Raw genomic sequence first — 15934 nt, forward strand, 5'->3', positions numbered from 1 at the left:
CTCTCCGGTTAATGATGTTTGTAGAGATCTTTTCTACTAACTTTGAGCTTAGATCAGTGCCTGACACATTGCAGGCTTCAACAAACCTTTCTTACTCAACAGCAAACATGAGGTCAGGGGAGGTCTTCTACTTAGGTGAAGTAGACGGCACTGGCTAACAGTGAGTAGATGGCTCAGAAGTCACATTCGCGCTTCTCTTCTTGCTTACTCACCTGTTTCCCCCCAATCTAAGTTTGAGCTTGCATGCCCCAGTTAAAAGGAAAAAGTGAAATGTGCCAGGGCAGGCATGTTTGCTCTTCTGGCCTCTGTTGGAACGGCCGTAGACAGACACATCAGGCGGGCTGTGAGCTGCAGGTGAGTCGGGGCTGAGAGAGCATCAGTGGAATCCCGCTGGGGTTATCCAGGTACCTTCTGTGTCTGCCCGGGCTGGTGTTGCCATGGAGGTCTCCCCAGAGGGTTTCTTTGCTTTCCCAGAAAGGCTCTAGATGTGATGGGAGCAGACTAGGTGTGGGAGTGAGGAAGACAGGCTGGATACTAGGGGTGAGGTAGGGAAGACAGACTTACAATTTACTGAAAAGGCCTTTATTCTCTTTGAAGTTGCTTGCTTCTTTTATTTACTTTTTGTGTATATGCATCATCTACTTTTAAGAAAGGACTAAAAAGTGTATGTGACTTCTTCATCACATTGACATAATTTATCCTGAAATATAATAGATGAATCAATTGTAGAGCCTTTCTTCAGAGTGAATCTGCTGTAAATCTCCTATCTGCCTTCCCAATGCATTTTGCACACTCTGCCCCATTTTGTGCCCTTTGCAATTAAGCCATGTGACCCATATCAGCAACATTCCTTTAGTCTTGGGTCTAGTTTGGTTCAGCACATGTGGTATCCCAGTAGGATATCAGAAGAAAGAAGTACAAGTTTTGGTTACCTATTTCCTTGATTCCAAAGTCACCATTTTTCTCAAAGTGGCTTTCTCTACACAGCTCTCTCCTTTTGGCTCCTACCTGCTCCATTATCTAGAGAATTGTGCTGTACCTTCTCTACACCTATATTCTTAGTCCTTTCACTAAATCATCTTTGTTTGACTATGCCATGTGTTTCCTGCTGGAATCTGGCTGATGCATGTTTCAGAAGAAGGAGGGGAACTATAAGGAGACAAAAAAGGAGCAGATGAATTGGGTCAGAGGTAGCTCAGAAACAAGATCCAAGAAATACAGAAATAGGATCCAGCAGGACACCAAGATAAACCAACTGTCCAGGACATGGACTTTCAAACTTAGAAGGAGCCTTTAAATTTGTGGAGCCCATGGTCTGTGTTTACCACATGAGGGAAACTGAGACTTGGAGAGGTTCAGTGACCTTGTCCAAGGTTATGTGACCAGTTGGTAACAGAATTGCAGTTGTACCCAGATCTGAAACATAAGTTGATTACTCCATCATAGTCAACACTTTTGCCTAGGGACCAGCAGTGGGGAAAAATGCCCTTTTGTATATGTAATGGCTGGCCTCTTTCTTTTTCTAATGCACCGAAGGTCTAAATATACACACACCCTGTTCACTGGGATTGTACTCACTGAGCTCATACCCAAGGAGACAGATACAGTCTTTCTCCAACTGTGGCTATGGTGACTATTGCTTTTCCTGGCCACATCCCTGTTAACCTCTGGTTTGCTGACTCATTTCCTGTGCTTCATGTGTTGTTCTTTTCTATCATGGAGTTCTACATTAATTGGAGAATCTTTTTATTTGAATGTTGACTGACTACTAGAAGTTCCCATTTTAAATACAGAGCTATCTCTAATGACTACCGCTATAGATGCAGCCATCTGCCTTCTGAATTACCCAGGCTTTGAAGTTCTTTATAAATACTGGTGTTCCTCTTTCTTTATGTATAAAATGATAATGATAATGCCTACCTACTAGGTTTGGAGTGACATTTAAATTAGATAATGACACAGAGCACTCCATCACTTAAGGCTAATTACTATTGCTTACTTCAGTAGGAGGGCAAAACTCCATGCTATAACATTCGGGTCTGCACTCTCTGTTTTTCTCTTCTGTATTTTGGAACTTGTGAGTTCAAGGTGAGGGATGAGACCTTATTCTGCTTTTTGACTGAAAAAAAAAACAGTTTATGGGTTAAATCCAACCAGCAAAATGATTCCCTCTTTGAACAATTAGTGTTTTCACGTTTCTTCTGTAACACTATTGAATAGAGAGGGCTTATACTGAGGGATCACAAGTCATTTGGGATTGTCTGTGTTTGAGACACATCTGTCTGGTAGGCTGCATTCACTTATGGGATTCAGTTCAGCCCCACTATGTTTACTAAGAAAATACTACTGGCTAGAAGCGAGGGATGAAATGGTGACTCAGATAACGCCCTCATGCCAGAGAGCTTACAGTCCCCAGGAGGGTTTCGTTCTTGGTCACATCTTTGCTCAAGCCGATGAAACAGGAGACCACATCAGTCTAACATGGGCAACTCAGTGCCAGCTCATCCCTGGGTTTGGCCCTGAATCAGAAACCTGTCCTCATCTACCCCCATAGAGTTTCCAGTGACATTAGTGGGAATTTTGAGGGTGCATCTGAGAAGAATTTCACTTACTCCTTGCAGTCTAAGTGTAAGCACATGTCCCAGGAAGTGTGAAGCTTATCATGACAGCCACCTCCTCCTGCTGTGGAGCTGGTAACACACTTGAGACACGTGCAGTGAGGGGCTGGAAGACATTTTAAAGTTACTGGATCTAAGGCGCTCATGGAGGTCATCCAGGAGCCAGACTCTACAAGTCGAGCTCAAACCACGCACTTTACAGATGAGGTTCCATTGACAAGGTTACCACGGATCCCTCTGTGGCGTCCCAGCAGCCACCCAGCTGGTTGTGATTTAAGCACTAGGAGTCGACTCTTCTTTAATGCTATTTCCTGCAACTGTAGAATGTTTGATTACTTCAGCTTTCATTTTTTATGATGCTATGAGATTATTGTAACTGTCTGGAAGGCCTTGGCAATTGTAGTTTGATTTTCTGAAAAGCCAGACAGAACTTATAAAAAAAACTGGGAAAAAGATTTAATGTGTCATAAAGATATGTGACTACTACCACCTCTTAGGGAACTCCTTTCCCTTGTTGGGATTGCACAAATGTCAAGTGCATCCATTGTTCTGATGCACATGAAGGGGCCTGGGCATTAGTACTCAAGTTCTACATTATTGTCCGAGGTCTCCCCACGCGGTCCTGCTCTTATGTGCAGATACGGAATAGTCAGTAAGTGAAAAACTATTTCTTTTGAAGTGAACATTCAAAAGGCAACACGGAATTTTTTTTCTTCTCTATCTTACCCTATAAATTACATACGAGTGGAATTATAGTCCGACAGAACCTAGAGAAGTTTTTAGAAAGAAGAGAACCTTAGACACCATTAAATCAAAAGCTGAAAGAAAAAAGGCTAACTGAAAAGCATCCCCTGTAGGAAGATAAGATGCTAATTTTTAGAGGCACTCAGCAGTTAGAAAATCAATTTTTCTTAACATTGAGAATTATTGAGTGGCTGGAAAAGCATCTTACTCTATGAAATATAGTCACTGTTTAGTGCCTTTCCATTTTATTTACTATTTAAAGCACACAACAGCTAGTTAACCAACTACTTATAAAATATATTTAATGTTCAGAGGCACTCAGTGTGGTTATAAAATGATTTTAAGGGTACACAAATACGGGACGTTAACCACACTTCATGAACTATGGTTCCCTCTGGAAAAACAAAAACGTTTTCCCTGGCATCCTGCGGCATTTCATCCTGAAGTTTGTAAATGACCCGCACTGCTCAAACTGGCCGCCTTACTGGCTTTCGATGCCAGCCACTTTAGAGCACACACCAGAAAGATCAATACAACCCCTATTACATAATCACTTCTGTAAGTGATAGAGCACTGTGCACTCAAAGGCTGTTAGACTCTCCGATAAAGAACGGCTTGACAGATGCAGTGACTCTAAGCAGAAGCACAAACCCCAGTCCAGAAGTTGCAGGACTGTAGTCTTTTCTCTAGGCGTGGTGGACTGATGGGTACAGTGTGATGCATGATGCATTCAGACGATCTTTAGTCCGTGCCGCGGGTATGCATTAGCAAGTTTATGGGCCTGTGAAAATGTGGGGAGGGTCTAACAAGGGATGGGAAGAGAATGGAACTTTCCTCCAAGTAACCTGGTCCAAAGAGTGATAACAAGTGAGACATAAGGGGCCGCAGCATAAACGCAGCAGTGAGGGAATATTCGACCGCATTTATTTTTAGGCACTATCCTAATTCCCTGAAAACACTCTACATCACAATGTGTTTATCTCCCTCTTTCATTATTGAAACTCCATGGCATTGAGTGTTCAGGGAATGTGGTGGAAATGTTGCTTTTAATTTCCTGTTCATGTAATAAAGCTGAATACGTGATGATGTTCACTTTGCCTTTACTTTGCAACGGGGCCTGGCAGAAGGGCTTCTAACCCAAGCTGATGACCACACTTACACTGGAGAAAGGATGCACAGAGACTGAGGGCCGGCTGGTGTAAATCCACACGTTGCCACAACACATAGGGGGCAGTATTTCTAGCAAGGGTAATCAGTAGTAAAATTCTAACCATGGACAGTTGATGGGGAAGTATATCAATTTTTAAACCAAAAGTTTAAAAAATACATAAAATATAAGTGAAGGAGATAGTGTTAAAGAATAAAAAAACACAAGAAGATTATGAGAAATTATTTAGTGAGGATTCTAGGTTACACTGCAATATGCTTTAATTCTCTGGGCCATTTCAAATGCTAGACCAGACTTCTGGTTTCCGGTAGAGAGTGTAAGGAGTTTGGAAGTCATCATTTCAGTCTGACAAGCAAAAAGCTGAACAAACTGAAAATCGACAACCCTCCTGGGATGTGTCAGAGAATTGAGGTCACAGGGCAAGCTGCTGTCCCCCAAATTGGAGAGAGACGCAGATACAGAGAATGACAACTTACTGAAACACAAACCCACAAGCAGAACCTTTGTGGGAACCAGTACTAGGGTAGGAAAACCTAAACTGTAATTGAAAATTTGCTGGAAGCTCGGTATGAACAAATCTGACAGCCAAAAACTCCCAGAGAGACCAGTCCTGGGGGAGTCCCAACACTTTTGTGAGTTTTACCTCCAGGAGCCGTGCCAGGTTCTTACGGTGAAGATGAGAGAAAGATCTTTTCATGGTCCCAGCAGAGGGAAGAAATGTAGCTATATTGAAGTATGCCAGAGCTCTGTGTCCTTAACAGGCCTCCCCGCAGGAGAAAATACTTTACCAAAGCCTCATCTACTGGGACATTTCAGTGCCTAACCAACTTGACAGAAGGGAAGGATCCTACTCTAGCCACCTCTAGTCATCCTGTCCCATCTAAGTGGGGGTGAGGGGGGAGGCAGAATGAAAAGCATTTATGCAGCTCATCGTTCAGGGGCTTGAAATCCTGAGACCTAATTATGGTGGCTATAGAAGGCTTCCTCCCCTGGCCGCACCCTGCCCAGGTAACTAAAGGCTTGTTTATCATAGTTCCTCTACCCAGTACATCATGTCTAGGTTTCAATAAAAAGAATACAAGCATATTAAAAGGCAAAAATCGCAGTTCAAAGAGGCAGAGAAAGCACCAGAAACAGACTCAGATATGGTAGGGATGCTGCAATTATTAGACTGGGAATTTAAAACAACTATGATTAATATGCTAAGGGCTTTAAAGGAAAAAGCAGACAACATTTAAGAATAGACAGTTAATGTAAGCAGAGACAGAGATTCTAAGAAAGAGTGAAACAAATTTTAGAAATAAAAAAAGCTGTTAACTGAAATAAAAACTGCCTTTGATGGGCTTATTAGTAGCCTGACATAGCTGAGGGAAGAATCAGCGAGCTTAAGGATATGTCAATAGAAATTCCAGAACTAAAAAGCAAAGAGAAAAAAGGCTGAAAAGAAAAGTAATTATGTCCAAGAACTGTGGGACAAATGCAAGAGGTTTAAATATAATGGGAATACCAGAGGAGAAAGAACAAAGGAAAGAAACAAAAAATGTGAGCCCACAAAGACTGTCAGCTTCCCCAAATTAATGCCAGAAACTAAACCATGGGTCCAGTAAATGCAGAGAACGTCAAGCAGAATAAATGTGAAAAAGAAAAAAAATCTACATTTAGGTATATCATATTTAAACTGCAGATCATCAAAGATAAACTCTCAAAAGAAGCTACAGGAAACACCTTCCCTATAGAATAGCAAGGATGAGAATTACCTCTAACTTTTCATAAGTCATAGAAACAAGAAGGGTGTAGTGAAACATATAAAGTATCAAGAGAAAAACAAACACCTAGAATTCTGTACCCATGAAATTATCCTTCAAAAATAAAGGAGACACATTTTCTCGGATAAACAAAAATTGAGGGAAATGTGTTGCCAGTAGATTTACTTTGCAAGAAATGTTAAAGTTTTTCAGAGAAGAGGAAATGATGTTAGAACTCAATCTCATAAAGCGCATTAGAGAAGGGATAAGTTAAAGTGAAATAAAAACTTCCAGGGTTTTTACTCATGATTGGTTGAACAGATAACAATCTGTTTACAATAATAAAAACAACAAAGTGTGTGATGTGTGGATAACCTTGCACTATCCATGAAGCAGTGTTATTTGAAAGTGAACTTGGAAAAGCTATAATGTATACTGAAAAATTTAGAGCAGTCATTTAATATAAAAACAAAAGTAATAATTTATATGCTAAGAAAGAAGAAAAATATGATCCCACAAAATGCTCAATAAAAATTACATGAGAAGACAAAAATAGGAACAATGAACAAGGACCACAAATAGAAAACAATTACTAATATGATACATATTAATCTAATTACACCATAATCATGTTTGGTGTCAATAGTCTAAACACACCAATTAAAAGTCAGAGTTGTCAGACTGGATAAAAAACCCAACTACACGTTATGTACAAGAAACTCATTTTAAATATAAAGACACATGTAGATAAAAAATAAAGAGATGAAAAAAATATACCCCACTAACACTAATCAAAGAAAGCAGATGTCAAAGCAAGAGAAATGATCAGGGATACAGAAGGACATTCTGTAATGATAAAGGGCTAAATGCCTATGAAGAAATAACATTTCTTAATACATATCCAGCTAACAAAAGAAAGTCAAAATACCTGAGGCATACATAAACTGATAGAACTGCAATGAGAAAACAGATGAACCTATTATTAGAGTTGTAGACTTCAACACTTTTATCAGCAATCGACACACCCAGCAGGCAGGGAATTTGTGAGGACACAGTTGAACTCCACAGCATCATCAAACAACTGAATATCAATGACAGCTATGGAATACTTTATCCAAGAACAGGGTAAACATTCTTCTCAAGCTCCCGTGGGATACTTACCAAGCTAGACCACATTTTGGGCTATAGAACACATAAAAATTATAAAGAATGGAAACACACAATGTCTGCTCTCTTACTAGAATGCAATTATTCTAGTAAGAGAAGGATACATTAGTATCCTTAGTAACAGATGGATAGATGGAAAATCCCCAAATACCTGGAGATTAAATAATACATTTTTAAACAATGTGGGAGTGAAAGGAGAAATTGCAAGAGAAATTTTAAATTACTTTAACTGAATAAAAATAAAAATATAACTCATTAAAATCTGTGGAATGTAGCAAAATAGTGCTTAAAGGAAAATTTATAGCACTGGTTACAAGAATGAGGAAAGAAGGAACATCTAAAATCAGTAATCTCTGCTTCCATCTTGGAGAACTAGAAAAAGAAAATTAAATCTAAAGTAAGCTGAAGAAAAAAATTTGGAGAAGAAACCAAATAAATTGAAAACAGAAAATCCATAGAGAGAAATCAATGAGGCCATAAGTCAGTCTGTTTAAAAATCAATACTAGCCAGGAAAACTAAGAGGAAAAATAGAGAGGATACACATATCAAAAATGAGAGAGGGGATATCTGCAGATCTCATGGACATTAAAATAATAAGAATAATTAAAGAACATTATGAACGACTACTGCCCACGAATTTGTTAATCTAGATGAAATAGACTGATTATTTCAAAGACAAAATATGACAAAGCTCACACAAAAAGGAATAGACAATCTGAAGAGGCATATAGTTATTGAAGAAATTAAATCAATAATTAATAACTTCTCCAAACGGAAAGCATGAGGCCCAGATAGGTTCACTGTAAATTCTACAAATAACAAATTCTCTAAAACTTCTTCTGGAAGATAGAAGCAGAGGGAATTCTTACATACTCATTCTACGTGCACAGTATTAATACCAAAACAAAGACAGTGTATGAAAATAATATTAGAGACCAATGTCTTTCAAGAATACAGATGCCATTATCTTCAACAGAATATTAGTAAATCGTGTCCAAAAAATTATGCACATAAAAAATTATGTACCACAAAAAAGTATGCACCATGATCAAGTGGTATCTATTTCAGATATGCAAAGACAGCTTGACATCCAAAAATCAAATTAATGTAATCTACCACATCAACAAGCTACAGAAGAAAAATCACATGCTTATACCAACCCCACTTATGATAAAAACTTAGCCAATCAGAAACTGGGGGACATTCTCAACTTGAATAGACAACATATGCAAAAATGTACAGTTACCATTTTACTTAGTGGTGAAATGATAAGCTTTCTCACTAAGATCAGGAGGAAGGAAAAATGTCCCCTGTCACCATTGCTTTACAACATTGTACTAGAAGACCTAGAGAATGCAACAAGACAAGAAAAAATATATGGACAGTATTCACATTGGGGATAAAGAAATAAAACTGTACCTGAGAGAAGACATGGCTGTCTATGTAGAAAAATCTAAGAAAATCAGTAAAAATATTCCTGGAAGCAGGAAGCAATAACATCAAAGATGCATGACACAAGGTAAACACACATCCATCAACTGCTTTTCTATATGAACAAGTATTCTTAAGAAACAAGTACAAAAGAAACAAGATAAAGATAACGAAATATGTACGAGATCTAAAAAAAGGGAACTATAAAATTCTGATGAATGACATCAAGGAACTAAATACATGGAGAGGTAATCCATGTTTGTCAGCAGACTCAAAATTGTCAGGATGTCAATTCTTCCCAACCTCATCTCTAGATTCTGTGCCATTCCAGTGACTATCATGGCAAGCTATTTGTGGATATTCACAAACTCCTTCTGAAGTACATCAGAGAGACAAAGAACCCAGAACTAATATAATATTGAAGGAGAAGAACAAAGCTGGAGGACTGACAGTACCCAACTTTAGGCAACAAATGGTGCTGGGTCAAACGGACATCCACATGCAAATGAATCCAGACAGACTTTACACTGTTCATAAATATTAACTCAAACTGGATCATGTGCTTCAATGTAAAATGCAAAACTTAAAAAAATATGAAACAAACCCCAAACCTAGAAATAACATAGGAGAAAATTTACCAGGGATGTCCAACCTTTTGGCATCTCTGGGCCGCACTGAAAGAAAAGTAGTTGACACAAACACTAAGAAAAACTGATGAGTAAAAAAAAAGGCTTTAATTAAATTTACAATTTTGTGTTGGGCCACGTTCATAGCCATCCTGGGCTGCATGTGGCCTGCGGGCCCTGGGTTGGACATCCCCAAAATTTTATACGATCATGGGTTTGGTGATAACTTTTTAGATACAACATAAAAGGTACAACCCATGAATAAAACCACAGATACATTGGACTTCATTAATATTAAAAACTTCTGCTCTGTAAAAGACACTGTGAAGAGAATGAGAAGGCAAGCCACAGACTGGGGGGGGGGAGACTATTTCTAAAAGACATATATGATAAAATACTGTTATCCAAAATATATGAAGAATCCTTAAGACTCAACAGTAAATAAACACACAACTAATTAAAAATGGCCAAAAAATCTGAACAGACACCTCACCCAAGAAGATATACAGATGGCAAATACGGATCTGAAAGGTGCCCATACTGTCACTAGGGAATTGCAGATCGAAAGAACAATGAGATACCACCACACCTATTAGAATGGGAAAAATCCAACACACTGACAACACCAAATGCTCTCTGGGATGCGGAGCAACAGAAGCTCTCACACACCGCTGATGGGAATGAAACCTGGGACAGTCACTTTGGAAGACAGTTTAGCAATTTCTTACAAAACTAAAAATACCCTTGCCATGCAATCTGACAATCTCCTTTCTTGGTATTTACCCAAAGAATTCAGAAACGTGTCCACACAAAAACCTGCACATGAATGTTTAAAACAGTTTTATTCATAATTGTCCAAACTTGGGAACAACTGAGGTATTCCTCAGTAGAAAAACAGATAAACAGTGTTACATCCAGATAATGGAACAGTATTCAGCATTAAAGGAAAATAAGCTATTAAGCCATAAAAAGGCACGAGAGAACATTAAGTGCACACCGCTAAGTAAAAAGAAAGCCAACCTGAAAAGGCTATTTACTATATAATTCCAACTATGTAACATTCTACAAAAGGCAATTTTAGGGAGATTGCAATGAACAGGTGGTTGCCAGAGATTGGACAGGGGATGAGCAGAGAGGAGGAGCAGAGAAATTTTACGGCAGTGAAACAAATCTATATGATCCTCTAATGTTGGACACATACCACATATAGAACCCATGGCATGCGCAATACCAAAAGTGAAATCTAAACCTTAAACAAAGGACTCTGTGTGATAGTGAGGTACACTGTAGTTTTACTGAAAATAACACGTGTACCATCTTTGTGTGGGATGTTGATAATGGGGGGGTCTGTGTATGGCAGGTACATGGGGACTCTCTACTTTCCTCTCCGTTTTGCTGCAAATCTAAAATTGCACTAAAAATTAAGCCTATTTTTAAAAATGTACTAGGCATCTAGTGAGTTTGAGAGTAGAGATTTCTGTTTCCAACAGAAAAACAATTATTCATTAGTGAATGGAATCCGTTTTTTTAAAGATACCAAAGTGTTATGCTGAAGCACTGATAAACGTAAAGAATCTGCAAAACAGCTTCTGGTGAAAACTTTTGAGGGTTGAGTTCTGTAAATGTATGTAAAAACTAATGGTGATACTGTAGTCTTTATAGAGATGTTTTGATAAATTTTAAGGATCAAAATTAAAAAAAAATTTTTTGCAGAGAATACTTACTATTTGAAGACATATTCAGGTAAGACAACCGTGTGTGTGTGTGTGTGTGTGTGTGTGTGTGTGTGTGTGTGTGTGAACCTTTCCGTTTAGACTTCGTTTCTGCACTAATGCTAAGAGGAGAATGGCATGGTGGTCTGGGTTCTTGCCTCCTCACCAGGAGCTGCTCTGGTGAAGCAGTGTGTGTGAGGCTATTCCCTGGTGAGAGTAACAAGCCTAAGAAGCCCTCACTGTGGCGGGGTTGCTGAAGACTAGACCTGAGTGAGAGAAGTCTGGCAGTCTGTCCAGCCCACCAACTGGGCTGTGAAGGGACCTAGGTCTCGGCCTCGCCGTAGAGGCCTTGCCTCTGGGTGCGCCCACGTCGGTATCTGCGTGGCCTGCTGGAGTGCTGGAGTGGGTAAGGAGGAGGCACTCTGCTCTGGTACTGGATAGAAACTCTACGGATGGGGCCGAGATGCTGCTCGGGGCCAATACTCGAATTTGCTTCGCTAATGTATTCCACCTGAATCGTTGAAAAGTCATTATAGAATTGCCTGGGCCGAAAAGATCGGCGGGAGGTCACAAAGGCGTCTCGGCCATACTGCCGCAATGGAGGTGGAGACTGGGCAATGGGTGCAGAAAAGTGCCCTGGGGCGCGGACAGACACAGATCTGGGTGGGGGCCTAGACAAGGTCTGTCCACCTCCATCATCTCTGCAGTCCCGGTGCTGCCTCCCTCCTGCTGGAGCTGCACTTCCACTGGGGGGTCCATCCCTGATCCATCTGCTCACGGGGTAGCGCTGTGGTAGGTCCACGCCCCAGGCATCAGCCATGTGCGCCAGCAGCAGCTGGGAGAGATGGCGGTGCGCGCGCTGGTCCCAGTGCACGCCATCTCGATGGCGGTGGTGCCCAGCATGGCGGAAGTGGAAATGTAAGTCTAGCACGTCGAAGCCGTGCCTGCTGGCTTCAACAGAACTGTAGAAGTTGGCCTCAATCACGTCTTCCCGCAGGTGGGCGCCCCGGAGCTGGTGCTCCGGTAGGAGGAAGCCACCCGAGACGACTTCGGCCACCGGCATGGCCGTGTGCCACACCAGGAGGCAGGACGCAGGCAGCACCTCGCCCAGGTGCCCGAACAGGCTCTCCAGATCCTCGCGGTAGCCTCTCCGGAAATCCTGGCCATACCTCGAGAGATCCCAGAGGCAGGAATTGATGACGACCACGTCCGGGGCGTGCTCACCCCGACGCAGCTCCTCCAGGACGTCCACGAGGTAGGAGGAGTACGCTCGGGTGAGGAAGTAGAAACGCACCAGGTGGTGGTCCGAGCGGAACTGGCGGACCTCGCGGTAGTGGGTGCCATTGTGCATTCGGCCCCACCGTCCACCCTCCAGCAGTACGTCCCCCTCGAAAGTCAGCTCACCCTTGGCCTTCAGCTGACTGGTGGACAGCAGGCAATCCTTCTGCAGCAGGACCACCAAGTCCTTGTATACGGCCCTCTGGACCGAGTCCCCCATGACGACCACGAACTTGTTGTGCAGCAGCTGCTGGACTTCGCAGGCACGCAGGTGGGCCATGGTGGCTGAAGGCAGGGCGGGTGTCTTTCCTCAGGGCAGGTCGGAAGAGTGCTTGGGGTGGGGCAAAAACACCCTGGAAAGAGGACGCCTGACGGTGTGAGGTTGGGTCGGAGCTCTGCCTTGCGCGGGGTCTGAGCTGCAAGAAGGGAATGGAGGCGGCAGCAGGGTCCCGAGATCTCCGACGCCAAAGCTGATTCGGGCCCTGGGCGTGCGTGACCTCTGAACCGCGGAGGCCCTTGCGCAGCGCAGGACCAAGCTCCACCTGGCGGAGTGGAGGCGCGGAACCATACTTTTCGGAACCTGCCCCTCTGGACTGAGCGGCAAGCACGCTCTTTTAATGTTTCAATGTTATCAGTGCATGTGCATTTTTTCGAGTTACTTAGTCTCGTACGCTATTAGCTTGTACTTCTAAGTATTTCCAGTTTACTGCCCGCTTTTGTGTTACCACTGTCTCATCTGGGATGCTGTTCTTTGTCCTGGCTCCTGTTCTCTGTATGCATTCCCACCAATGCTTAAGAATTTGTTCATTGCTATCTTGGTTCTCCTGAGCCACGTCTTAATACTCGTGGCATTTGGGGAATGACCCCACTGGGAGAGATGCCAGTTCCAGAAGCAGAACGCTTCTGGAAACTGATCTATAACCAGGGTATCCAAGCTGTGATTGGTAGAGTACTGTGCAAATACCACGTTTCAACTGTTTTTTTTTCTTTTATTTAAACCACTTACTGCTGTCTCAGCATGGATTCTCATTCACTTGTAAGAAGTAATACCATGAGATTCCCATGTACTGTTTACCCACTTCCCCCGTGGATAATCTCTTGGAAAACCACAATACAGTATCACAACCAGGATGTTGACCCCAACATATGCTATATACATGCCATTTCCTCACTATAAGAGTCCTTCCTGTGCCCCCTCCTCACTACATCACCTCATTCCTGCCCCATTCACCTAATGCCACGCAACTGCTAAGCTGTTCCCTGTTTCCAGAATTCTGCCATTTTGGGAATTCTGTCTAAATGGTTATTGTACAGTATATAACCTCAGGGAATTGACTTTTCCCTCTCACCATCATTCTTTGGAGATTCATCCAGGTTCTCTGGAGATTCATCCCGCATGCCCTGTATAAACTACAACCACTGTTTTTCTGCATTGGGAAGTGAGTTTCCCAGGGGCACAAATTGGTTGATACTCCGTTCCCTTTTTATCTGCTGAGTACTGTTGTATGGTATGGATGTCCCACAGCCAGTGTAGCCATTCCGTCATTGTTGGGGTTGCTCCAGTTTTTGCTGTTAGAAATCTCGCCGCTGTGAACATTTCAGCACAGGTTTCTGTGAGAACCTGTAGGTTTGCATTTCTTTGGGATAAGCCTAGAACTGTGATTGCTGGATTGTATGATGGTTGCCAAGGTAGCACTTTAAGAAATCCCCAGACTGTTTTCCAGAGAGGCTCATTTTACATTTCCACCATCAATGGCCAATTGCCTTCTGTAGGATATAGATATGAATAACCTGGGTACGACCTTTCTGGTTGTATAAACCCTCATCGTCTCCTTCTTTGGATATGAGTATAGCTTCCAGCTATATCATGCAGTAAACCCCTCCCCCCTTCCTCTTCAGGCGTGGATGTGAGCTTCTAGCCTGTGCAACTTTCAGGTTCTTTATCCTTGATTAGGGATGTGGGCTTTCTGCTGAATAAACCCTGTTGTCTCTCTTACTGTCCTTGGTCTGAGATGCAAACTTCCTGGACCAATTTTTAATCTATTTTAAACAGATAAATGAGCAATCCCCTTTTAAATGCCCCTATTATAGTTATATTTATCAGTCCTGAAAAACCTTTGAATGAAATAGCTTATTTTAGAGCCACTGTAATTATTTTTAGTTATGCACATAAATATAAATTCATGAAATCATAAAATTCATAAAATAGCATGCATGAATATTATCAAGAATTATGCTTGTCTATATATCAAAGGAAAAATTCATATTCTTTCACTTTTACTTACTTTCTTTACATTTTTATATTAATTTTTAAAAAACTAAGTATGCCCTGGCTGGTATGGCTCAGTGGATTGAGTGCTGGACTGCGAGCCAAAGGGTCACGAGTTCAATTTCTAGTCAGGTCACAGGCCTGGGTTGCGGGCCAGGTTCCCAGTAGTGGGTGTGCGAGAGGCAACCACACATTGATGTTTCCTTCTCTTTCTTCCTCCCTTTCCTCTAAATTAAAAACTAAAAATTAAAAAAAAAACAAGGCATAAATGAATTGGTTTGGTGGTTTCATTTTATATTTTACAAATTTATTAGTGGGGTCTTCAAAGTGTCTTACCTTCACTGCAAACAAAAGAATTGTTTATAGTGATTTAGCCATTTACTTCTGGGTCTCTGAAATCAATTGTTTGTTCTTAATGACAAAAAAAAAAGAAGTAAATAGGAATTATTCAATAGTGCATATAAGAATTACCTGAAATTTTGTTTGTTATTTTATGAAAACAAATTAGTTTGTATATTGCATTTTATTTATTTATTTATTTTAAATATTTAACATCTTTTTTTAAAAATTTATTAATTTATTTATTTATCTTTAGAGGGGAAGGGAAGGAGAGAGGGAGAGAAACATCAATGTATGGTTGCCTTTCCTGCGTCCCCTGCAGGGAACTGGCCTGCAGGGAACCGGCCTGCAGGGAACCGGCCTGCAACCCAGGCATGTGCCCTGACTGGGAATCGAACTGCCATTGTGTCATTCGCAGGCCCGCGCTCAATCCACTAAGCTACACCAGCCACGGCTGTATATTGCATTTTAAAGATAATAATTGAGTAATGGAAGTAAGGTCAATTTAGAATAACCTGCATATAATCACCCTCTGTTCATACTCTGTTATTTCATGGATGTGTTACCCTTTGCTGGGTGAGACTTTCTCCTCCTAGCACAACATGAATTAAAAGGTTTTAAACAAGTAATGATGATATTTCAAATATACCCCTATGCTACTATGTCTTAAAGACACATGTGGATAGCTAAAGAAGTGTTTTATTTATTAGAATATCAATGTAGATTTTATATGCCTAAATACTCATTATAGGAAACATTTTTTAATGTAATAAAATTAGAGGGAAGAGATTAAGTTCAGTTTTTTCTTAAAAAGCTAATTTTTAATTTTTTCCAAA

The 15934-nt window shown here is 41.1% G+C and overlaps 1 protein-coding gene across 1 annotated transcript; it reads right to left on the minus strand.

Annotated features, from left to right (window-relative positions):
* Window positions 1–11534: 11534 nt before the first annotated feature.
* On the minus strand, window positions 11535–12770 carry LOC119038988 (PC-esterase domain-containing protein 1B-like). Its single transcript, XM_037131630.2, has one exon. The coding sequence runs from the start codon at window positions 12768–12770 to the stop codon at window positions 11535–11537; it is 1236 nt and encodes a 411-aa protein (XP_036987525.2).
* Window positions 12771–15934: the final 3164 nt, after the last annotated feature.

Source organism: Artibeus jamaicensis, unplaced genomic scaffold, assembly GCF_021234435.1.
Source record: "Artibeus jamaicensis isolate MK-2021 breed Jamaican fruit bat unplaced genomic scaffold, CSHL_Jam_final contig_1015, whole genome shotgun sequence".
NCBI lineage: Eukaryota > Metazoa > Chordata > Mammalia > Chiroptera > Phyllostomidae > Artibeus > Artibeus jamaicensis.

What these genes read in the sequence shown, in the direction of transcription:
- LOC119038988 (XM_037131630.2), bottom strand. Translation starts at nt 12,770, where the DNA reads ATGGCCCACCTGCGTGCCTGCGAAGTCCAGCAGCTGCTGCACAACAAG.